This window comes from Mustela erminea, chromosome 15 (genome assembly GCF_009829155.1).
Source record: "Mustela erminea isolate mMusErm1 chromosome 15, mMusErm1.Pri, whole genome shotgun sequence".
Taxonomy (NCBI): Eukaryota; Metazoa; Chordata; class Mammalia; order Carnivora; family Mustelidae; genus Mustela; species Mustela erminea.
This window is the reverse complement of record NC_045628.1, coordinates 65085341-65111002: the sequence shown is the minus strand read 5'-3', so window position 1 is coordinate 65111002 and position 25662 is coordinate 65085341. Positions and strand designations below refer to the sequence as shown.

Genomic DNA, 25662 nt, shown 5'->3' with positions numbered 1-25662 from the left:
ATTGTATAAATTATTATTTGTAGGACATTTCCAAAAATGTTTGTCTAAGGGAAGAAAATAGAGTATTCTGTTGCTTTAAAACATTTTAGTTCTTTAGAGAGATTCCAACAAAAACTCATTTCTCATTTCAGGCCTTTGAAGACCTCAGCAAGCTAATGGTCAAGGTATGTGTAATTTACACCTGTTGGATTCCTACCAGTTATGATAGGAGTTTTGTAAGCAGACACTCTGGGGACATGATTTTTTTCAGTCTTTTACTGTTCTCTTGACAGGCTAAGGAAATGGTGGAGTTATCAAAATCAATTGCTAATAAGATCAAAGACAAGCAAGGTGACATCACAGAAGATGAGGTAAACAGGTTGCCGTTTTAAGGCATTAGAAACCAGATTGGACAAATAATGCAGTGATGTTTTGGTGGGTCAGCAGTTTCTTTCTTAAAGTAGTGATTTCTGTTAGGGCTTGTGGATATATGAAAGTATTAAAGAAAAAGTCAGCCAGTAGGATTAAAATATACTTCAGTACCTTCTCTTGGAGTGTGGAAAAGCGAGATAGTGAAATGTGTAAGGAGTGGTTGTTTTATACATAACCATATGTTTGATATTTGTTTCATTAAATTTGTCTCCAGACTGATCCCAGCCACGTTCCTTTGTAAGTTTTTGGCTCTGTCATTTGGTTGGCATTAAATACAGCACAGTTGTTTCCTAACCCTCTTCTCCCTCCAGACCTGCGAGGTCATTGAAGTATGAAATATCAAGACAGGAGAAGGAAGAAGACTAGTTAATTAGCTTTATGCAGGGAACTCCTAGAAATCCAGTTTCTTCGAGTTTATACTATAGGAACAAGGTGGGAGAAATGGGTGGATACAGAAATAACTAGTAGAATGGAGTTTACAGTGGAAAGATTTCAAACGTTGGGGTGGAGAGATGAATGTCACGTATTTGTCTTTTTGTGCATTTTCTTCTCTACTTATAGACCATCAGGTTTAAGTCCTATTTGCTGAGCATGGGAATAGCTAACCCAGTTACCAGGGAAACCTACTGCTCGGGCACACAGTACCACATGCAGCTGGCCAAGCAGCTGGCTGGGATGCTGCAGGCACCGCTAGAGGTAAAAACAGAATGCAGGCAGGCTCTCGGTTGTGTTAAGTAACTGCCAAGTCATCGGAAAGCTAAACACCAGCTTTACGTTCCTTTCCCAGTGCTGCTACTATTCAACCCACATGTTATTTTTTCCTTTTAGGAATATTAAATCAGTTTGGTGTACTTATTTGTGGATTTGTTGTCAAAATCTAGATTGTTTTCAATTTCCATCTCAGGTATCTGTAACTTCTTCAGTCTCTTTGATAGAAAGCTTTTCTTATCTCTGATTTTCAAAAGGAAATATATGATCTCGAGATGTTTAGAGACATTTAGATGTTTGGGTGTTAATACAAGTGTGCTGTTAATCATTTCATAATACAGATATATCTTCTGACATTACTCAGGCAATCAAAACTCCATTCATTAAAACGCCTTTTTTTTTTTTTAAGATTATTTATTTATTTATTTGACAGAGAGAGAGATCACAAGTAGGCAGAGAAGCAGGCAGAGAGAGAGAGGAGGAGGAAGCAGGCTCCCTGCTGAGCAGAGAGCCCGATGCGGGACTCGATCCCAGGACCCTGAGATCATGACCTGAGCCGAAGGCAGCGGCTTAACCCACTGAGCCACCCAGGCACCCTAAAACGCTTATTTTAATAAGTATTTCCATCGTGGGGACGCCTGGGTGGCTCAGTGGGTTAAGCCTCTGCCTTCGGCTCAGGTCATGGTCCCAGGGTCCTGGGATCGAGCTCCACATCGGGCTCTCTGCTCGGCAGGAAGCCTGCTTCCTCCCTCTCTCTCTGCCTGCTTCTCTGCCTACTTGTGATCTCTGTCTGTTAAAAAAATAAGGTCTTTAAAAAAAAAAAAGAAGTATTTCCATCGTGACAAAATAGAATAGTATAATGAATCCCTGTGTGCCTGTCATCGAGGCTCGTGTGTAAGCAGCCTTCACTCAACATTACTTTAAAGCAATCCCAGACACCGCATCACTTTGTAAACTTTTCAGTATGTAATTACTATGATAAACATGCTTTAGATGTAGTTATAATCCCATTTCACACAGGAAAAGTGAAAAATAATTTTTTAGTATTTTCAAATATCTAGTTAGTATTCTCATTTTCTCTTACGGTTAGTTTGTTCAAATCAGGATACCTTGCAATCGGTTGATTTTTCTCTCAATGCCTTTTTTTTTTTTTTAATTCCATGTTTCCCCTTCTCTTATCTCTTTTTTCTATCCCACATAATGTATTTATTAAAGAAGCTAGTGGTTTATTTTATAGAGTGTCTCAGATTTTATTGATTTTATTTTGACATACTTCCCTGCCCCTTGTATTCCTTATAGACTGGAATTTACAGCTAGAAGTTCTTTTTTCTTTTTTTTCTGTTGAATATTTCATAGAGGGTGCTGTGCATTTTCATCAAGGGGTACATAATGCCTGTTTGTCTTTTTTTTTTTTTTGTGATGTAGCAGCAGCCCCTAATAGCTAGATAGTCAATAGCTAGTCAATAGCTAGATCTGTTAACTTCATTTGGGGTTACAGTGGTGATATTCCTGTTTAATTCCATAGTTTACTCATTTATTAGTTGTAATAACTTAAAACATTTCAATACACTTTTTGAAACGTGGTGTAGAGGCCCTCTTCTCATTGAAGTAAATGTTAAAACAGTAATAATGATGTTAAAATCCACATACTGAATTTGAAATGCTTCATGTATCTGACTAGGTTTTCCTGTGTGTATATTTAGTTCTTAAAGACTTCTTAGGAAGTTCTATGATTCCTGATTTTACTCTGATTATGATTTCTGTTAAGAAATGCCAACTGGGGGTGCGCGGGGAAAGCCTCCAGCTCGGGCTGCCACGGCAACCGCGTCCAGGCAACGCGCCGGGAAGCGGCTCGGGCGGCGCGCGGCGGCTCGCGCCCCCCGGGAGCCGCGAACCCGGCCGGGCCGTGCGCCGGGCCAGGCGGCAGGCGCGCGCTGATTGGACGGGCGCTCCCGGCGGCGCGGGCCCGCAGCTGGGCGCCCCGCACAGCCCGCGCCAGCGGCCGCCGCACCCAGCCGCGCCGGCGAGGACAGGGGCAAGCCGCGGCGCGCCCGCCCCCCCGCGCCGATGTAAATTATTAAAAGAAAATGCCCAACGGAACACTGCATTTCCTTCTCTCGTCACTGAGGAAAGGTATAATATATGGAAAATATGCATCTAAGGCGAGTTAGAACCATGCCCCGACACAGCCAGTCCCTGACCATGGCACCCTACTCATCTGTAAGCCTCGTGGAACAACTGGAAGATAGGATCCTCTGTCACGAGAAGACAACCGCGGCCCTTGTGGAGCACGCTTCCGGATTAAGGACGACATTGTTGGCAGTTTGCCGAAAATGCAGAACAAAGGGGGGCGGCGACCGCGTGGCCAGGCTCTTCTTGGAGGAGCACATCAGAAAACATAACTGCCATGTGAAGCAGCTCAATCGGGATATCGAGGGTACTGCAGGAGCAGATCCGGGCCCGGGACAACATCAGCTATGGAACGAATTCCGCCTTAAAGACCTTGGAGATGTGTCAGCTCTCGGGTTTGGGAGACCTGCGGGGAAGAGTGGCAAGATGTGACGCCAGCATAGCCAGACTCTCTGCAGAGCACAAAACAACTTACGAGGGGCTCCAGCCCTTGAACAAGAACAGCAAGCTGCCAAACTTATCTGGAAACAAAAATCAAAGATGCAGAGGGACAGATTTCTCAGCTTTTGAACAGAGTGGACTTGTCGATATCAGAGCAAAGCACCAAACTGAAGATGTCCCACAGAGATAGTACCACCAGCTTCAACTTCTGGATACAAAATTTAAAGGTACGATTGAGGAACTCAGTAATGAGATTTTATCTGCACGGAATTGGTTGCAACAGGAACAAGGACGGATAGAGAAAGAACTTTTATAGAAAATTGATCAGCTTTCCTTGGTCGTTAAGGAAAACAGTGGAGCCAGCGAAAGGGACATGGAGAAGAAGCTCAGCCAGATGTCAGCCAGACTTGACAAAATAGAAGAAAGTCAGAAGAAGAATATGGAAGTGCAGAGAACAAAACAGGAAGAAGAGAAAGTGGCATGGGCGCATCAGCAAGCTGGAGTTACAGATGAATGAGGACATGAAGGAAATGAAAGCAGAAGTTGATGCTGGGTTTACGGCCATCTATGAAAGCATAGGATCCCCTCAGGCAAGTTCTTGAAGCCAAGATGAAGTTGGACAAGGACCAGCTACAGAAGCAAATCCAGCAGATGCAGAAGCCAGAGCCCCCCATGTGAGGGGAGCTGGACAAGGACCTCAGAAGTGGTTTTTGCTGGTGGGCGAGAGCCAGGTGCCACCATGGCCAGGCGGTCACTGCCTTCAGAAGTGTTCTATTCATGGCGTGCATGTGCCAAGCAATGTGTTTTCATGGGTCTAAATGTTTACCTTAAGTCTCGAAAACACTTCCTTTAAAGTATTAAGTACAATTTTTGCCACTCCATTTCATTTCTCTAAATTCAATGGAATAGCCTCCCAGCCCCTAGATTTGGAAAGGCTTTTGTCCCTCTTCATTTTATGAATGAAAAGACTTAACGACTTTCCTTCAATGCTTGACGCTCTAGCCAAGACTTTACTATTTTGAAAAATGTCATGGTGATTTTTTTAAAATTAATAAACTAATGAATTGTCACAGGAATGTGTTAGCTCCTCACCCTAAATTAAGAGAATGTCCTGGTAGATTAGAATTCAACCCTTTAGTCCATATTTGGATTTTATTAATGTTATCTGTGCATTTCTTACATGGTTTCCTTCTTGTAAATCTTCTGTCTTTTGTAGGGAGAAGGGATTTAATTTTTGGAGAACCACCCACCCACACTACCATTTATGTAATGAAGATAGCATAAAGATTGATAACTGCCATATACATTGCAAATTAAATGGAAACTTAAGACAATTATCTAGCTAATACAAGGCACAATATCCACATCAACCACCTACTTATACCAGGTTTTAATATTGGAAACTTTTTTCAATTGCCTACAGCCTGTATAGTGATAGCCATATATTTAGTAATGGAATGGTGGTTAATAGTCTGTTTATTGCACAATTAATTGTAAATCATAATAGGATGTGAGAATTTTTCAGGCTTTATGATCTCCTCTAAATGTCTCCAAAATTGGCACAAAGTGCTAACTAAGGTTTATATATACTTCTTGTAACTGTATCCTGTGCCTTGGTTTTACCACGTCAATGCACTGTATCCTCTAAAAGTTTTACGGACAAATAGAAGGCATGATAATACATCAGAATTATGATGTAAAAATGGGATCCTATGTAATTTTTAAATGTTCTAAAAATTTTATCACTGTTAAGACATTAGTTGTTCAGTATTATTAATGAAATAGAAATTCATACTTTTGTATGGACAGAGAATCAAATTGATATTGCATTTATAACACTGTCAGAAACTTTCATTTTGAGCAAAAAAAAAAAAAGAAATGCCAACTGGTTCTAATTATAACCTAATACTTGCTAAATTCCATATTTTAACAGGAACGAGGGGGAATAATGTCACTCACGGAGGTGTACTGTTTAGTAAACCGAGCTCGAGGAATGGAAGTAAGAATAGAACATTTAGATGTTCTTTAACTAAATATAGACTTTCTTAATATAACACAAATTCCCCAAAGTGAATACAATTTGAGGAAGGGTTGAGAACACCAGAACTATCCCAGTAGCGGTGTGGTGTGGTACAAGAGTGCTCTACTGCCTTGGGATCTGAGAGGAAGACTCTGTCCCTTGTTTTGCCAGTGTTGTGCTGAGTGGCCTGGAGTAGCTCACTGACCCTCACTGAGACTCGGTTTCCCTACCTTTGAAATGGGAATTTGGGTTGACTGATACCTTCTGGCTTTACTATTCCGTGCCCTACTGTGATTAATAAGCCTGTATATGATGTCTTTTCTCTGGGGTTGTCGACTGTTTTTAGATTCACTAGGTTGGAGACAGGCGGTGTGTGGAGAAGCTGGGGGAAAGCTGCCCTCCTCCACGGGCTCTGAATCAGCAGTGGCTGTTCTTTAACCCTCCTTGTCTCTTCACACCCATGTGTCCTTGGCCCCCCATGTCTGTCCGTGCACTCTTCGTGCCCTTTAGTCAAACACAGTTTTGCGGTGTCAGTAGTTGCCTCTGTGCGAATAGCTCATAGACCTGTCCCTCCAGCGCTTACTGCAGCGCCGTATATTTGAGCCTCTGCTGTGTCTTCATCTGACTGGTCACCATGAGTGCTATCAGTGAGTACTGACTGTGAACCAGGCGCTCTGCATGCACTGCCCCATTTCTTCTCGTGGTACCCCAGAGAGGTAGCCTCTCTCACTCTGCCCATCAAGGGCATGATATGAAGATGAGGAAGTTGAGGCTCACAAAGATTCACTTATTTGACCAAGGCTGTGCCTTGGAAACAGTGGTTTGACAGGCATGTGGCCCCAGGCCGGGCTGCCTCTGGAGCCGTTCTGGGTGACTCAAAGCTGTACTTGTCAGCCACCATGCTGGGCTGATTCTTTAAGGTTGTGTGGTCTGGAAGGGTGGCCACTAGCTAGCTACATGTGACAACTGTGACCTTGCAATACAATTAATCCAAATGGAGCTATGCTAGAAGTGTCAATTATATACCACATGTAGGAGGCTTTGTACCAAATAAGAAGTTAAATATCTCATTAATAATTTTTATATTGATTATATATTGATGTTTTAGAATTCTTGGGTTAAATGAAACACATGTGTTAAAATTAATTTCACCTGTTCCTTTTTATTTTATTAATGACTACTAATATTTTATTAATTTTAAAATTACACACATGGCTGCTGTTTTCTGTAAGATAGCGCTGCTTTGCTTCTTTATTAATTCTTTTTGCCTTATAGTGATGAAGCCACCTAAAATCCCTGATAAATGATAATTTTTATGTTTTTATTTAAAAAAAATTTTTTTAAACTAGACTCCATGGGCCAGCATGGAGCCTGACTCATGACCCTGAGATTAAGTCACAGATAGATGATAATTGTTAAGTTTCCTCTTGTGTTTTAGTGATCATTATAATTATATAACATCACTCTATTAATTTGCAGTGTAAACTGGATTTTTTTTTTTTTCCTATTAGTTGCTCTCACCAGAAGATTTAGTGAATGCTTGCAAGATGCTGGAAGCGCTAAAATTACCTCTCAGGTAAAAGAACCTCTGCGGGAAGCTTGCCAACTAGAGCCACTGTTCCATACAGAGTAGACAGGAAGGGCCTGCTGGGCCTGCTGGGCCTGCCGTCTGCGTGGTGAGCCAACATATTGCCCCTCTTGGAATGAAATGAACAGAATTCACTTATCCTGGCTTCCCACCTTATCAGGGCTAGTGGTCCAAGTCTTGTTGACTTGGGGGCAGTGACAGAGGAATGTGGGCTCTTCCTAGGAGGTCAGAATTACCAGCCCCTCTGCTAGACATCTTGTGTTAGTTTCTGGAGATTTAAAAGTATAGATGTTCAGCTGTGCATTATATTTTCCTCTCTCCAGGTTCATTAAAGAGAGCCAGACATATTTTCTTCAGCATGTGGATTATAGTTCATACTTTCATTAAGTGCTTATTCGCGAGCTTTTTAGTTATGCTGTAGCTACACCTCCTTAGTGGGTGAAGATCCTAGATATTCACAGCTTTGTTCTCCCATCTGTGGTTTTTAGGCTCCGAGTTTTTGACAGTGGCGTCATGGTAATTGAGCTTCACAGCCATAAGGAAGAGGAAATGGTGGCCTCAGCCTTGGAGACAGTATGTGAACCCCGTTTCCTCCTCATCAGTCAGCCCACCAAGACCTGAATGCCTAGCAACTTGAGAAACAGGATTTCCTTTTGAATTTAACTTTACTAAAAAGTAATGTTTGTAGACCCAATTAAAAACACCTACTTTTTTTTACTTTTTTTTACTAGTCAAGTACGGTAGTGAGAAGGGGGAAAGAGTAGAACAAGGAGTTCGATCTGTAACTGTAACTGTTCGATCTGTAACTGCTATCTCAACTGAATAATCAGTTGAGATAACTCACCACCTTCGGACTAGCCCAAAACACCTATTATTAACAGTGAATAAATATTAATCAAAATTACATTGTTCAAGTTTTTTGAAACTTAACCAAGGAGAACTGGAATTCGTGAGGTGCTGTCTTTTTGTTTGAAGCTCAGTCTCACGGACAGGTTTTTAACTTTCTTGATCAGAATGTGACCCCTGGCAGAATTTTTTCTTTGAGTAACACCTATGTAAGTGGTATTATAAAACATCACAGGTTGTTTTACAGAATAATTGCTTCAAAAAATATGAAAAGCAGGGGTGCCTGGGTGGCTCAGTAGGTTAAGCGATTGCCTTCGGCTCAGGTCATGATCCTGGAGTCCTGGGATCGAGTCCCGCATCGGGCTCCTAGCTCCACAGGGAGTCTGCTTCTCCCTCTGACCTCTCCTTGCTCATGCTCTCTCTCACTGTCTGTATCTTAAATAAATAAATAAAATATTAAGAAAATACATGAAAAGCAGCTGTAGTTTAGATGGATTTTACTGGCCAAACTACTCCTATTACTTATTAGGAGACTTGAAATATTACTGCCTTCATAGCCTCTGTGGTGAGCCTGTTTAATTTGAATAATTTGTATTTATTACACTTATTTTAAACTAGGTAAGGATGAGGAAGTTGAGGCTTAAGACTTGATATTTCTACCATATATTTTAAAGCTTAACGTATATATATAAGTTTCCTTCACTGGAGCATGAAATATGCACTCATTTAGAATTTGTTACATGTTCCTTTTTAGAATCTCAAAGGGTTCTTCAGTTCAGTATAGAGCCTTCGTTACATTGTAGAGGGCTTCACCGTATTTTGGTATTTTCAGCTCTACTGTGTTTCTCTCGGTCCTTCGGCATTTGTAGAATTAAACACTAGTGAAGAGGATTTAGTTCTACAGTGAATATTCTTTGGATTTGAGTAAGAAATTCGGTAAATTACTTCCTGAGTATCCTGGTAGACAGTCTCCCTAGGTGAGTACTTAGTTGGACTAAATTAACACAGTTTTGTCTCTGCTGTGTTTCTGGTAGGTTTCAGAAAAGGGATCCCTGACATCAGAAGAAGTTTGCTAAGCTGGTGGGAATGTCTGTCCTCCTGGCAAGGAAAGGTAAGTGCAGTCCTTGCTCTTCCTTACCACTTATTTGTGTTTCTGAATGGACAAATGATTGTGGTGTCCCCCCTTGATTCCTAGGTTGCTTCTTGCAGAGAAGATGGGCCATCTTTGCCGAGATGATTCAGTGGAAGGCTTGCGTTTTTACCCAAATTTATTTATGACACAGAGCTAAGGGTTTTTTGTATTTCAAATCCTTCTTGTTCACGTACTTGTATCGTGTAGACGTTGTAGGACATTGAGCTCAGAGTAAACCCTGATAATCTGGAACTTAATACTATACTATACTATACTATACTATAAAACCCTTTTAATTTCTCCCTAAATATTATGGTCCAGGAAGTTTACTTGGGATAAATAAAGGAAAATACAGAAAACTGAAGGCTGCTATGAATTTGAAATCATGCTACCCTGAGAGTTTAACCTGAAATCTGGTGGATTTTAACTTGACCCTCCAATCTGACCTTTTTTTTTTTTTTTTTTTAAAGAAGGGGGTTTAGTTAATGGGGGAAGAAAGAAGTTGCATGTTTGGACAGGTTAGATCATTTTTCTGGTGTGACTAAAATTCACTGAGTTATAAACGAAGTTTGTCTCTGCATCTAATGTGCCCATTTGGGGAGGTGGCGTTCATGACGCAAGTCATAGCTACAGTGTAGCTTAAGAACTGATAGCACAGGGACAGAGCATCAGACTGTGGGACACAGTATGGGGCTCCTTCCCTAAGGCCTTTTCTTTAGAAACACTCTTAAACATGTCTTCAACATACACCTTAAAAAAGGAGAAAATTGTATTCAATTTATGTATATATAATCTAACTTGTTCTTTTTTTCACGTGATGATTTCATGGCTGGCATTTAAAGAATGTAACTATCTCATTTTGTTGAAAAAAAATGCTGTGGATTTTGAAACTGAATTAACGAGCTGTATAGACACACCCAGGGATATGATTACAAATTTGGAAAAGAGGGCCGAGGAATTCCCTAGGATTGTGTGGGTGGAGGGGCCAGGAGAACCTTTAAGTAACTTAACAGGAACCTTGGTGCTCTTTGACCTTGAAAGCCAAGGACAGGAACCAAGAAGGCGAACAAGTAATCGGTTTCCTTTTCCTTCCTTTAATGAGTTTCAACAAGACACTTTAAAAAATCTTTCATCTTCCAGCAATACTTTTTTTTTCTTTACCCCATACGTTAGAAGTTGTGTAGAGAAACTATCTCACTGAGAACTATTACTGCGATAACAAAAACTGGCTCATATTGAATGTCGATTGCTTGAGTTCTAAAGTGGACTGCCTGACTTCCTACGTCATTGCTCTCCAGCGTATGGTGTGTTGGCATTACCTCAAACTCAGGGACCCCACAGGGACAGAAGGAGCCTCCCCTTCTCAAACTGTGTTGAAAATGGAAAGTAGGGATGGTTTTCGGCCAAGCCTCCAGAAGGGATAGTGTCTGTATTGAGCTAACGGTTGTGACCAGCAGGAGGGGATACCCCAGCTCACAAGCTGGGATCCCATAGAGGTCACTGGGTGAGGTGGAGGCCACTGCCAGAGGCCACGACAGATGCCCTTTGGGGAAGGAAGTTGCAGGGATCCTCGGCTGCAGACCCAGGGAATCCCTACCACTGCAGCCAGATCCGGTCCCCTGATCCCTGCCTGCAAAAGTGGCTGTCGCTGCTTCTCGTCCTCCAGCATCACGGGAACGTCTTGGCCAAGGCCTCCTGCCTGTCTTCATTTTCCAGACCTGTTGTTAATTCTGCAATATGATGACAGATCCCCTCATTTCCTCATTGCTCAGCCTCAGGTTTGTTTGGAGGGGTATTCAGTGTCCGGCTGCCCGTGTCGTGCAGGCCGTTGTGTAGACTCATGTGTATATCACTGCTGTTTCTGGGTTGTACTCACACTGCTCTGGCACATGCATACACGCACATTCATATATGCACACACACACACACACACACACACACACTTACACGTACGATATCTCATCTGGCTAAGGCTTTTAAAAAATTACAAAGGTAAATAATAATCTATCTCAGTAGTTGGAGTGAGTTGCAACTAAGATTGTTTGAGCTATTGGATCTAGTTCTTAATGATTTGGATTCATTACAGCAGACTCCCATGGTTCAGTGTATTTATTTATATTAGTGTGACAACACATTAAAAAAAATGGAGCAATCTAAATTGTATAAAGATGAAGAGAAGTGACATGAATATATTTTGTAAATGTCATATTAATTTAAAAAGTATGATTTTACTGTTTTATTTTTAAAGTGGGCATTCTTCACTATTTCCAGACCTCTGTATGTATACTTTTTATCCCCCCCACCTTTTTTTTTTTTTTTTTGCCAAATAAAGTGTTGCAGAGGTTATGTTTAAATACAACCAATCAGGCCCTAAATGCAAAAAAAATTCATCTTGGTGCTTATCACTAGTATAATTATTATTTTTGCTTTATTATCTTTGCTCTTAGGAGCATAAATTTGTTTGTAGCTTTACAGTAATGGAATTTTTCTAGTCACTGTCAAAAATATTTTTACATTGTACAAGTAAAGATTGTTTTCAGGGTTAAATGATTAGAATTAATGTATATAGAGTAAAATTACTGGAAAACTTTTAAGTGATTTTTTTCTTAATGTGTTCTTTTTAAAATACTCTTTGAAAAATATATGAAAGTGACAAACCTTTTATGAGAATAAGCCAGTATGTTAAGATTTTTTTCTTTATTTATGACCTCAAGATCTTACTGTTTTAGATTTTTAAAAAGAAAACAATGGGTAATGGCTCATGAACTGTTTTGGGGTTTTGTTTTAATTCTTGATGTGATGTCCATTGTTGACTGACCTTGTGTATTCACATGAATGTACTGTCTCTTGTTCCCTTTAACCAGACTAGCCTGAGCAGACATGGATTTGTCATGTCCTCATTTTCATGCTCTGCCCAGTAATCTCAGTGTTTTCCTTTTGGTATGGTAGAGTCACGACTCACAAGCTGTTTAGATTTTTAGACTGTGCGTCAGAAGTAAATTAAGCATGCTGAAAATGATCCCTGAAAATTTCTTAAATTGCCAATGAAGTTCTCTGTATAGTCTTAAAATTAGAATCCCTGTGATACATAGATATGAATATATTATGAACATAGTAAATATATTATATACAATATGCAATAAAAACTACATAGCATAAGTAGACTTTTATAACACTAGTAACTGAACTATTTAAATGTGTGTCCTTTTTTTTTGTTTTTGTTTTGTGGCCACTAGGTATGCTTGAATTTATATAAATTTATGGTAACCCCACCCCTCATGATAGATCTCTTGTGAACTCCACAAGGGGAGAGAGTTTTATCTGGTTTGTTCATGGATATATTCTCAGAGCCCTAGAATAGGGCCTGGCACACAGTAAGCATTCAATAAATATTAACTGAATGAGTGAACTCTGATGTAAATACCTCTTTATAACCTGGCTCCATTTACCCTACCTTACTTCCCATTCAATTAAATGAAAAGAAAAAAATTTTTAAAGTACATATTGGCTACGTGAGGAACTGTTTGGCCACTGGTGTGGGGGGTGGGGTTTAAATAGGATACAACCCTGCCTTTAGGAGGGTGGCCTAGTTGGGTAAATAGACACGTGAGCAGTGTTATCTGAAGATGGAAGGATGTGCTTGTCACAGAAGCAGCACGGGCACTGTGCTGGGGAAGGCAGGAGGAGGGTCCTGCAGTTCCGATGGAGAGATCTGGAAAGGCCATGTGGGAGAGGAAGGGCCTCATAAACTAGGCTCAGGAGGACCAACAGATTGTCAGTAGGTGGAAGGCGCTGGGTGGGGGAACAACATGAGGCGTGCCCCTTCCTATCCCTGGGGCCTATTTCCTTAGACTGCGTAGACTTGGCCTTTCTTTACTTTTCCCCATTGACTTATCACCTTCAGCCCAATAACCAGAATCAGACTTTGCTCATTTCCACCTGCTTTAGAAAAATCTGTTTCCAGTATGTAACTCTACTATTTCTAAACTCTGTAATAGTTATGTTATCTGTCTCATTTATGGAACTATATTTTGTCTTAATGCCATAAGAAAAGAGAGGAATTGGGCTTCTTTGAAGTACAAGGATTGTCACATAACCGAATCTTTTAAATTTCTTCTGGCCTAGGTCAGTGATTGTACATGGTAGATTCCTAGTTGAGTATTAATACTTGAGTGATTTTTGGATTATAATGTGTCGTGAACTGACTCACAAACCTAAATCTGTCCTTTACCATTCACCCAAAGAGACTTTTCATCCAGACCTGTCAGGGCTCAGCCTGTCTGAGATACTCTGTCTTATTCCAATTCCATGACATGGGTATATCCACGATGTGGGAAGCACTCCAGAAAAGTCAGGTTGAAACACATGTAAGATCTTGTTATTACAGTGTGAAAAGTGGGTCATCTGTGTTGTTCCTAGAGTCCTGATAATCATGAGTGAGTTGAAGCTTTTCTCTCAGAGCAATATCTAAGGAAGTAAAGGATCTCTCCATGGATATAAAGGATACCAGCAAGATAGTAAATATGTTTACAGTTTGCGCAAGATTACTAGACCAGTCGCTGACCCAGAAAGAATTAAAGCTACCTTGACAGAAGCTTGTTTAGTTAATCCCAAGACCATGGAAGCTTTTCCCCCCTTCATGTCTACCCCGCCTTCTTTTGGAAGAGATTATGCCTTAAGTGTGCAATAAAGACAGAAACACAGTTTGGCAAGAATTCTAATTAAGGGAAAAAATGACCAAGTATTGAAATTACAGCTGTTATTTAAAAAATGTCCCAGCACATTGATCCAACCCCTTCTACCTACCTAGGTCCTCCCAAGTCCCAAAGGTGGATTTCCAGGGAGAGCATGTCTGAAAGGTTAATGCAGAGCAAGTTGTTTTCTATGTTTCATTTAATCATCATAAAACTTCCATACGACTGTTCTATGCCTTTTATAGTGGAGGAAAGAAGCGATTAAGTAGTTGCCAAGGTTACTGAAGTAGGGCAAGAATTAATCTTAGCTTCCTCTAACTCCAAAGCCCCATTCTTTTTTTTTTTTCTTCACTTTTTAATTAATATGTGATGTATTATTTCAGGGGTACAGTCCTATGAATCATCAGTCTTAACACAATTCACAACACTCACCATGGCACATACCCTCCCTAATGTCCATCACCCAGCCACCCTATCCTTTCCCTCCACCGCCCAGCAACCCTGTCTGTTTCCTGAGATTAAGAGTTTCTTTTTTTTTAAAGATTTTATTTATTATTTATTTGACAGAGAGAGATCACAAGTAGGCAGAGAGGCAGGCAGAGAGAGAGGAGGAAGCAGGCTCCCTGCTGAGCAGAGAGCCCAACGTGGGACTCGATCCCTTGACCCTGAGATCATGACCTGAGCTGAAGGCAGCAGCTTAACCCACTGAGCCACCCAGGCGCCCGAGATTAAGAGTTTCTTATGGTTTGTCTCCCTCCCTGGTGCCCTTTCCTCCCTACTCCCCCCCACTCACCTCCCACACTGCCTCTCAGATTCCTCATATCAGAGAGATCATATAATTGTCTTTCTCTGATTGACCTATTTCACCAAAGCCCCATTCTTTACATTGAGCTCTTGCTTTCAAAAATGCCAAGGACTGTAGCATATATTTGAAAAGATATCTCAACTTGGACTGATGAATGGACGTTGGAGTAGATACTTCCTGTCAGTAAAGCCTTGGATGGATTTAATTAGTACTGCTAGTATTAATTATTGGACAGAATAAGTGCTTAGCAAATTCATTATCTCAGCCAACCTCTGATAACTGATAGTTGAGTAATTGCATTACCTTTTAAAAGATTAAGTGATAGATTCAAAAACCTGCAAATGCTTTACTTTTAAGTTTTAAAAATTGAGGTAATATTTACAGTGAAGTGTACATATCTTAAGTTGGAGGCATTTTAACAAATGTATACTAAATCCATGTAACTCAACACCCCAGCCAATAGAACATATCTGCTGCCATCCCCCTGGGGCCTCTTTCCAGTCACCTGCTCTCTGGAGGCCACTCCTGCTCTGATTTCTGTTACTGCACACTAGTGGTGTCCGTTAAATGGGCTGTTTTGTATAGAAGAAAAGCAAATGGTAAACTGTATTCACGGGACAGTGGACCGAAAAGCACGGCTGTGAAGCTGGAACTCTTATCCTCCAGTATTCCTGTAAAAAGACAACTGCAATACTTGAGAATTAAGGTGTCATTTTTTAAATTTAGCCAGCTCTGGCTGCGGGGAAAGAAAAACCTAAACGAAGATGCGCTTTGCCTGAACTGTTCTCTTTTGAGACTCTTCAAGGCCATTTGGGCAACCCAGTTTACAGCCCACCAGTGAGGCCACTCGGATGGCTCACTTTTGTGGTTCCCCAGAAGAAAGGACCCCAGGGGGAGAAGTGATTGGATCGGAACGCGGGGAGACTGCGGCTCGCCCTGGGCCCAGGCCCGGGCCATGGGTGTACATCGGGGCTGTACCCGGCCCCCCGATGGCCCCCTCTCCCCACCCCATCCCCCCAACCCGCAACTCCCCACTCCGCGGCCCCGGCGCGAAAGATGCACTGCCCAGAGCGGGCGGGGCTGATTTCGCCAGCCGGCCGGGCCCCCGCCCTCCGGGGCCGTCCTCCCCGCGCCGTCGGGGGCGGGCCCGGGTGGGGCCGCCGCCGAGCGGAGCGCCGCCGGCCTGGGCGAGTAGTCCAGGGACGCGGGATGCTCCGCACGCTACCTCGCGGCCACTGAGGCCTCCCGCCTGCCCGCCTTGTCACCTCGCCGCCTCGCTCACCCCGGCTCCGGCCCCGGCGCCCGCCAGACCCGAGAGGTAGGAAAGAGCCTGCCGCCCCACCCCCGACCCCTAGGGCACTGCTGTGCGGCGCGGATCCCCCGCGGCTCCTCTGGGTCGGACCATGCCCCCCGGCCCCTGCCGGCCCCACTCTCCCGGCAGGCTGAGAGTGCAGGGTGGCGCTGCACCCTGTTCCTCGCCGTTGGGGGCTCAGCCTTCGCCCCAGGGAAGCGCTTTAGAAAGCGTCCGTCTGCGCGTCTCGGTGTCCCGGCTCGGCAGGTGTTGCCGAGAGACAAGCTGCCCGCAGACGGGCGGGGAGCCCGAACGGTGGAGATCCTTGAAGGACAGCGTCCTAGGGTACTCCGCGTTTCAGAACAAATTTGTCCCTTTCCAAAGAGAAATCCTTTCTGGGGTACAAACTATGAGGTTTAAGCAGTTCAAAACGGTCCTCATTTTATGAGAGCTTTGGGCTGAGGACTTGGGCAGGGCCAGATTTCCAGGCATGAACTTGACTCGTGGGCCTTTGGGAAGCTGTAGAAGTGGGCAGCCTACAGCCTCTCTAGGGAAGCTGCATCCAATCCCTGGGACCAGGGCAGAGCCCACTGCACTGAATATATAAATAAAGCCTGTTTACAGGAGCTGCTTTGGAACTAGGGATTTCCTGCTAATAAATATTAGTAGTAGATAGATATGCACGAGCTTGTCTTTGTCAGAAGGGACAAAATCACTTTGCTTCCTTTTGTTTTCCCTTTTATTTGATAAATCAGTTGTCCCAAGAGACTTTAGCTTAATTCCTTTTCTTTTTCTGCAGCAATGAAGACACTGTAGGGATTTATCTTAGCCGGTTTCAGCAAAAACATAGGAACTGAGCCTGGCGTGATGCCATTAGCCACTGAGAATATTGACTGCCTCTTACCCTCTAGCTGATGCATTTGGAATCTTTCTGCAAATGTTTATGTGTGACTCCTATATAGGAGTATTTCTAAATGTGCATAAAAGAGACCTAAGTTTTTCTCTTCTCAAAATGATTCTCAAGCCAAACATTGTAAGTAGCCAGTCCTGGTATTGGAAACAACGTGTTGGAAGAAAATAAGCAAACAAGGTAAAAAGAAAGAGAGAGGGGAAGGGAGGAAGAAAATGAGGTTTTTTTTTTTTTTTTACTTTCCTCAAATATAGTGCTTTTTATCCAGCATTCCATTCCATTGTGGGTTACTCTGTTCAGGTCTTTAAATTAGTAATTGAGCTAGTAAAAATTAAGCATTTATTTTCAAAAGCTTAAGAATATTTTTAAAAAGCCATATTGTGATTTTTAGGTAGTCTGGTTTATTTTATATTTCTACTTAGTTCTAAATACAGATTATTATGTGTTTTATTGGTAGAAGAAAAATGTGTTACAATCACAAAATCAGTAGTGATTTGGGTCTTCTTTGAAAAATGATTGTCAGGGAAAAGCAAACAATCTGGGAGAAGCCAGTTCAACTTTTGGGAGCTGGGAAGTGCTTACTTCTCCTTACTGTGATTACTGAGATCAGAAACTCAAAAGGATACATTTTATTGCCTTAAGTGCCTAGGCTTGCCTGGGAGATACTCACCTGCTGTGTTTGGCTACATTTCCCATCCCAAATTCAAGGAAAGGATTGGATCAAGTCTATGCCTAATCCCAGAAAAATGGAATTTTTTTTTTTTTTTTTTTTTTTTTTAGGGAGCAGAGGGGAGGGACCTGCTAATCATCTGCCTAATTACACTTCAAATCTCTGTTTCCCTTTGAGGAAATACAGTGTTTCCTTTGTTCAACCAACTCCCATTGAAAGAAAGCTAATAGAGACACATCAGTTTTCTTTCCATTGAATTTTCGATTATTTCATCAGTCCTTTTAATTCCAGTAATTTCTGTCTTTTCTGAAGAGATGTAACATAATTATTTGAAGTATAGTATATTGTTAAAATATATTAACTGTGGGTAATGGGGGTATGTAAAATGTAGATTAAGAAAATATATAGTTGGTTATGTTTATTAGCTCCTCACTTATTAGACTAGTATGAAAAATTGGCAAGTGCCTTTGACTCTTATTCTATAATCTAATAGTCTGTTCATATCAAATTAAATACCTCCTCCCACAAATCATTCTGAAGCACAGGCCAAGAAGGTCTTTCCTGCCCTCTTAGGTGGTCTGGGAAGATAGCTGCACGAAATCATCAATGTCCCGATGCATACTGATTTTAGCAACAAGTATTGGGAAACTGACTGAAGATGATAATTGTTATTTATCTGTTTTCTCTGTGGAGTCCCCTAAAAGAGGAAAGACAGTATCACATGGAGTTCACATTTAATTGCAATACACTGGGTATCTTTTTGAAAGGCTTGCTAGTTTTGATACAGCTCCCAAGCATTAAGAAATGAAGGGATCCAGATAACATACCACTTGTGCAAGAAAGACAGTGGTTGTTAAGTCCATTGGTAGAAGAGAGCCTGGTCTGTACAGCAGGATGCGAAATGAAAATCTGGCAGAATTTTAGCAAATTGATAGGTATGAAATGCTAAGGAAATCAACAGATGAAAATGTATTATCCAGATTGGCTCTTAGCTTTGATGAAATTCAGCAAATAGCAAACTCTCCACTTAAGCATGTGTTATGAAGATAAGAGGCTGGTGTTTTGCAAAGATAATTTCAGTGTTGAGCACACTTGAATGTTCCTAACAGGTGCATTGTAATGTAACAAAAGGGACATGTACAATTACAAATCATTTCCCCAGGGAAAATTAGAGTGCTCCTTACTTTCTTTTCAGTAGCACCTATGAAGTTTGACTTCTTAGAATGGTTTTGCCATAGCGTGATTACTATTTTATAAATCACATTGAACAGAGGCATCATTTCTTTGGGATTCTAATTTCAGGTGTTTATGAAAAAAAATTTCACAGTTTGGATGTGAGAAAGGACATGAGGAGACCAAAGACCTGGGATTTTGCTAATCAGAATGAAACAAATGTTGAAAGACTTTTCAAATCTATTGTTGGTGGTACTCTGTGACTATGGTGAGTATCGTAAGTATGCTTCATGCTCTCAGTATCGATGAAGAAATGTAAATGTGAGGTTTATATAAATGCATGGATGTTGATGACTCTTGGGGGTGGGTGCAGTGGCTACAGTGTGGTACTTTTTAAACTGGGTTCTCTTAAAATTCTGTATTTATTGATTAAAATTTCCCTTTAAATATATTTTAAGTCTTAAAAAGAATAAAAAACAAGTCGCTTTCATTTAAACAAACTGGAGACAACATGTTGTGTTCTCTTTGACTGATTTCCTAGTATTTCAGTATTATACATTTAAACTCCACTCACACACATGAAATTACGTTTTTTAAATTGGGATTCTCTGTAAGATTCCACGCTCCTGGAGAGTTTTGCTGTTAGAATATCTTTGGAGCCAGTCCAAATTTCAGTCCTTGCCAGTTGTATACCTTAGATGAGGTTCTTGTTGGCATCATGGGGTTGCTGTGAAGATAAAATAAGAAAGGCGAGACACCTTGAGTGCCTGAGCAAATAGCAGGTGTTCACCATTACTCTTCTTCATTCAGTTTGTTTCAACTAAAAATCCAGTTCATTATTCAGAGAGTTTTACACAACTGCTGAATGAGCAGATTTGATATTATAAAACTTGCTACTTTTCTTTTGATGATTGCCAAGTATTTCAAAGACTTCTAGGCAGTCCATTGTTTAAGAGTGGAAATTGTTTTCAAATTGATCAAGAAATGTGATCCAAGGGATAGAGAATCCTGGGTGCCTCAGCCAGTTAAGCGTCTGTCTTTGGCTCAGGTCATGATCTTGGGGTCCTGGGATTGAGCCCCGCTTCAGGTTCCCTGCTGATCAGGGAGCCTGCTTCTCCCCCTGCTTGTGTTCTCTCTCTGCCAAATAAATAAATAAAAACCATAAAAATTTTTTGAAAAAAGGACCAGAGTGTACACTGTTCATTTTGTCCAGTGAATCTTCTCCTTCAACCTTTTCTTTTTAAAAAGTTTATTTAAGCAAGAAGATGCTTGATTTGCTGAAAATCAATCTGAGATTCAATGATCTTAATATCATTTATCCCTCCTTAAAAACAGATCACTCTGCGTATAAGAGCCTCATACAAAAAATTATAAAAAGGTCCTGGATTTCGTAATGATAAAGACTTCAGGATTTGCCATTTTCACAAAGTCTGCAAGGATGGTTGTCATTGTGGAAAGCAAGTATCTTACTGGAGTATAAGAATAAAAGTTCGACGAGCATAAAACAGAGCATAGAAGTTGAGTGTACATGCTATGCTGCTAATAGAAAAGGAAATATTTTCCTAGACCTGGGTTTTTCCCACTTCTCCATTTGATATTGATCAAAATATACCATTAGCAGTTGTTTTTTAAGCAACATGCTTATATCGAGATATCAGTTACTTAAATATAATAAAGGAAAGGGGAGAACGGAATTGAAAGAGTAGAGAAAACTATACTGTAGGAGCCAGAATGTGGTACACCCACATTGCTGTTTTCTAAATGAGGATGTATTCTCGTCTATAAAATCAGGAGTTCTGTAGTGAAGTAGCAAATTCTCTCTTCAGTACACACCTGCTCTCTGAGCTGCTGAAACCCATCAATTGTATCTTTTTTCTCCACTACTGACTGGGCATGTGTGTCTTTTTCATTGATCGGCTGCCCATCAAATCGGAGTCTGATCTGCCTCCCCCTCCATTATCCCTATCATCGACCATAGGCTTTGTCAGTTAACTAAGTGATGTGTGGTCTCCATCTTAAAGTACATCAAAAACCATCCTGCCCCATGAGATTCAAATTAACCTGACTTTGATTCTCAGTCTTAACTCCTTCCTTGGGCTGCGGTGAGTGTTAGAGTCTCTTTGGTTGCTGTTTACAAACAGGTGCTGAGTGGGCTCTGAACCAGGCACAGGCTCCCCCAGAATCAGCTACCTTCCTCAACCTTAACTCGTCTCCTCCGAAACGGACTATCTTGCAGCTTCTGTTTTGACTAAAGGAAAAAAAAAAAAAAAAAGAACTTTATTCTATTATGGTTTTCAGGCAGATGATCAAACATTTCAGGTCCTTCCAAGTTTCATATATTTTATTTCATGTCTTCTTAAATAAGAAATGGGTGATGTGATGAACTATTTAAACACAAAACAATACCTCTATGTGCCAGTATATCCACATGCTGATTCTAATGATCATTAACTGAATACATGCAAGGGAATATTTAAAGATGACCAGCCCAAGTAATACCCTGAGGCTCTTTGGACATATATATGATATAGTATGATATGTGTATATTATGTAAGATAATAATAAATTAATACTTACACATGTTATTTTCGAAGCCAAAAGAGCCCTGCAGTGTCTTAAATCTAGAAATGTTTCTTACCCTAGCCATGGGCCAGCTGATTGTTGCACTGGCAGATTCTGTCTCCTTTGATATGTATTTGGATCAAGTTCAAAATAGAAACAAGGATTCCTGTGTGTCTGTGTTTTTTCCACTCTTTACTTCAGCTGCTCTCATGGGTCTCTTTTTTAAAAAGATAGGATTGATGTTAACTGAGTGATGCTTGTGGGCTAGAAGTCATCTATCGCCTCTAGGCTGGTCTGGGATTCAGTGTAATTAAAACTGGCAAGGACAAGCCTGGGTATATCATAAACATTCACTCTGTCCCTTGGGAGACCTGTACAGAATAAAGTGTCAACATTTCTCATCCATCTACAAATTTCTGCTTTGTACAAACCAACGGCACTGGTTCCATTACTGGTGAAAATGCTTAAGTACTTGTCTTGAATATCAGAAAATGATGACTTTGAAGATACTTAGGGTCTTCCATTTTAAGGAATCAAGAGCAGTTTGTACAGCATCATTTAAATCAAGTTTTCTCATGTTACTATGTATCCATTTCCTCCAAATTATCTAAACACCAGAATGTGATTTTTTTTTTAATTTGAGATAGAGAGTAAGAGGGAGAGCACAAACGGGGTGGGGGGTGGGCAGAGGGAGAGGGAGAACCAGGATCCCCCTGAGCAGGGAGCCTGATATAGGACTCTATCCCAGGACCTGACCTGAAGGCAGATGCTTAACCAACTGAGCCACACATGTCCCCAGGATATGATCTTTTTTTTTTAAAGATTTCATTTATTTATTTGACAGACAGAGATCACAAGTAGGAAGAAAGGCAGGTAGAGAGAGAGAGAGAGAGGGAGGCAGACTCCCTGCTGAGCAGAAAACCCCAATGCAGGGCTCAATCCCAGGACCCTGAGATCATGGCCTGAGCCGAAGGCAGAGGCTTTAACCCACTGAGCCACCCAAGCACCCCCAAAATATGATTAAAAAAAAAGATTTTATTTATTTATTTGACACAGAGAGCACAAGCAGGGGGAGGGGGGCAGCAGGCAGAGGGAGAGGGAGAAACAGGCTCCCCGCTGAGCAGAGAGCTCCACATGATGCAGGGCCCAGAGCCAAAGGCAGACTCAGCCACCCAGGGGCCCCTAGAATATGCTTTATTTAAAAAGGGGGAAAAAAAGCTCACTTGAGTGAATTTGAAGATCTAACTTAATTGGCTTAATTAAGCAATTCATGAATCGGGCAGCATCCCATCTAGCAAGCATAGATGGCCCGAGGAGCTGTACAAAATGGAAAGTTTTTATAGGAAGGAGGGTGGGGCAAGAAGTTAGTAGCAAAAGAACAGAAAGGAATGTTTCATGCCAGGATGTCTTCTTTCTGTGTGTTGGGGTTGGGGGGGTGTTGGGAGGTGGCCCTCAGGTTTTTTTTTATCAAGGAGGTAACCTCACCAGTGCAGATCAGGAAATTTGAGATGGACTGTGGCAAGGCCACAGTCTGGGGTTAGGCTGAAGCTGTAATTAAGTCCTGGTTCTCTGTCCTGGGGGGCTTGTTTTCTTTTTAACAGATTAAAATGAGAGAAGTGGGGTACGGATTTCCATCTTGAGACCCACGATAGCTGAAGACCAAGGCCCAGAGCCGCTTTAGAACGGGAACTGCGCAGGGCCCAGCTCCCGGGATTGGCTCACAGCATCATTGCACCTCCTCTCTGGCCGAGGTCAAACTCCTCCTCCTTATGAGCAGAATGCTGTTTTCTTCAATGTCACCGGTGGTGCTGCTCAGAGATCTCTTTGTAAAATCGACTCTGACCATTTCGTTTCAGTTCTTGGAGAAGCCAGGCCATGTAGCGCTAAGCAACAACACGGTGTCTGTGGATTTCCGGTGTTTCGGTGGTGCCAACGGGACACTGCGCAATGTGTCTGTCCTGTTGCTGGAGGCCAGCACCAATCAGACGGTGACCGCCAAATACCTCCTGACCAACCAGTCCTAGGGAACACTGGAGTTTGAATGCTTCTACTTCAAGGAGGCTGGAGACTACTGGTTCACGATGGCTCTGGAGGCGGCCCACAATGGCACTCAAGTCAGCCACTGGGAGCAAAGAGCCTTTCTCAAGGTCGAATGGCCCGTCTTTCACATTGACTTGAATAGGACATCCAAGGCAGCGGAAGGCACCTTCCAGGTGGGCCTTTTCACCCATCAGCCACTGTGCTCCTTCCCTACGGACCAGCCTGACATCTTGGTGGACGTCATCTTTACCAACAGTCTGCCCGAGGCAAGAACAAGTCCAGGTCAGCCGCTGGAAATCAGAACCAGCAAGAGGACAGAACTCTCTCAAGGTCAGTGGCTTCAGTTTGGCTGTGCGCCCGTGGGGCCGGAAGCCTACGTCACGGTGGTGCTGAAGCTGTTTGGCCGAGACTCGGTCATTACCTCCACAGGACCCATTGACCTGGCCCAGAAATTTGGATACAAACTGGTGATGGCACCAGAACTCACGTGTGAGTCCGGGGTGGAGGTGACAGTCTTGCCCCCACCGTGCATCTTTGTCCAAGGAGTGATCACGGTCTTCAAGGAGGCCCCCAGACGCCCTGGGGAAAGGACCATTCAGCTAGCTGAAAACAGCCTGACCTTGGGAGAGAGGAGAACCGTATTCAACTGCACTTTGTTTGACATGGGGAGGAATAAATACTGCTTTGACTTTGGCGTTCCAAGCAGAAGCCATTTTTCCACAAAGGAGAGGGAGTGCATGCTAATTCAGAGAAACATAGGTTGGTATTGAAATTTTGAAACTTTTTAAAGCAAACTGGTGCCTCCATGCAATCAAAATTATTCTTTTGAGTTTCATTGAACTTAAGTTTCTGTGAACTGTACCATCATCTTTCTGGTTCACTCCTCATAATATCCTACATGGCCTTACTCTTACCTGAAAAATTAGGACTCATGGGAAGCTGACTCCCCTCACCGCTTACTTCCCTAGGTCTCAATTTCCCTGCTAGTAAAACAGGGATCATAGGAGCATCTACCTCTGAGAGTTGTGAGAATTGAATGAAATATGTGCGCACAGTTCTCAGCATAACGCCTGGCATAGAGGAGGCACCAATAACTTTAGCCTCTATTGCATTTTATCTTAAAAAGTTATATTATTACATCATATGGCAAATCTATGGTAGGTATGAGCAGAATTCAAAGCTAAATCTGAAATTGTATTTGGTTGACTTCTGGCTTCCTCTCACTGAGCATGTCTCTTTCCCGTTATATCCTTCTTTGCCGGAATGAGTTTCTGTAGAAGTGAGATTTCAAAGCAAGATTTCTACAAACTTTACACTCTACGTTCTTTGTGTAATGCCCTATCTAATCACAAAGAAGTGGGGTTATTACAATTCCATCCATGCCCCGGGCCCCTCGTTGCAGTTCTTTTCCTTTTCCTGCAAGCCTGGTCTTGGCAAGAGATTCATCTGGCAGAAATTGTCTGGTTTGCTTATAGCTTCATCCCTGCTAAGCTCCAGGCCCCCCGAGGGCTCAAGCCTCTGACTGTGTCTGGAACTCCAAGTATTTCTTGCTTCAAATTCACCCATCTCCTCACCTTAGAAGTCCATTTTCTTTGACTTTCTCCGCACCCCCTAGTCATCTCCTGGCTTGCATTTACCTCTCCATCCAGTCTAAATTCCATGGCCCATCCCTACCTATCACATGTCTCCTATCAAGAGCCTAAACTCCTCTGCCCTCTTTTCCATCTGATGCATGAATCCGGCCATCTCCTGGCCGCCTTTGGCACACAAGCTGCATGGACGGTCACATCCAGGTGGGTTATGCCCCCCTCGCTGGACCCTCCATGCTGCCCGGCCAGCTCTGCCCCCGTTCTTAGAGCAGCTCCCCTCAGACCTCAGCCCCTCCCCCATCTTGACTCTCAGAGCTGAGTTCGTCTCCTGCCACCCAGGGCACCTGGCCATCAAGAACGAGCTCCTTCAACCTCCCACCAAAATGTCTGTAAGCCTACATCCATTGGTCTCCTTTATTGTCACCATGGAAGGAGTGTCACCCCTCCAATGCAAGGTCAGCCTTCTCCTCCACTGTGGATCCCAGTCCCTCGGCTCCTATCCGGAATCCTCTGTTAATCATCATCCCCTCTCTCTCCTCCGTCTAACAGTCCTTTAACAGGCTCATGGCCAACAGCCTTGAAATACCTAAAAATATCTCAGTCCTGTGACATCACCCTGGACCCTTACCTCGCTTCCCTCCCACTTCCTTGA

General features: G+C 42.2%; 2 protein-coding genes and 1 pseudogene across 3 annotated transcripts in view; 2 read left to right on the top strand and 1 right to left on the bottom strand.

Moving 5' to 3' along the window:
* LOC116574089 (phosphatidylinositol 3,4,5-trisphosphate 3-phosphatase TPTE2-like) overlaps positions 1–25662 on the bottom strand; it is a 772466-nt gene that overhangs the window by 38505 nt on the left and 708299 nt on the right.
* On the top strand, positions 61–9525 carry LOC116574414 (vacuolar protein-sorting-associated protein 36-like). Of its 2 annotated transcripts, XM_032315168.1 has the most exons (8): positions 61–164; positions 273–350; positions 973–1107; positions 5624–5689; positions 7222–7286; positions 7787–7871; positions 9179–9255; positions 9340–9525. In XM_032315168.1, the coding sequence occupies exons 1-7, from the start codon at positions 156–158 to the stop codon at positions 9218–9220; spliced, it is 480 nt and encodes a 159-aa protein (XP_032171059.1). In that variant the 5' UTR covers positions 61–155; the 3' UTR covers positions 9221–9255; positions 9340–9525. The 2 variants fall into 2 exon arrangements, with proteins under 2 accessions (XP_032171059.1, XP_032171058.1); XM_032315167.1 differs by lacking the exons at positions 9179–9255; positions 9340–9525 and having other exon boundaries at positions 7787–8166.
* On the top strand, positions 3135–4373 carry LOC116574408 (annotated as a pseudogene).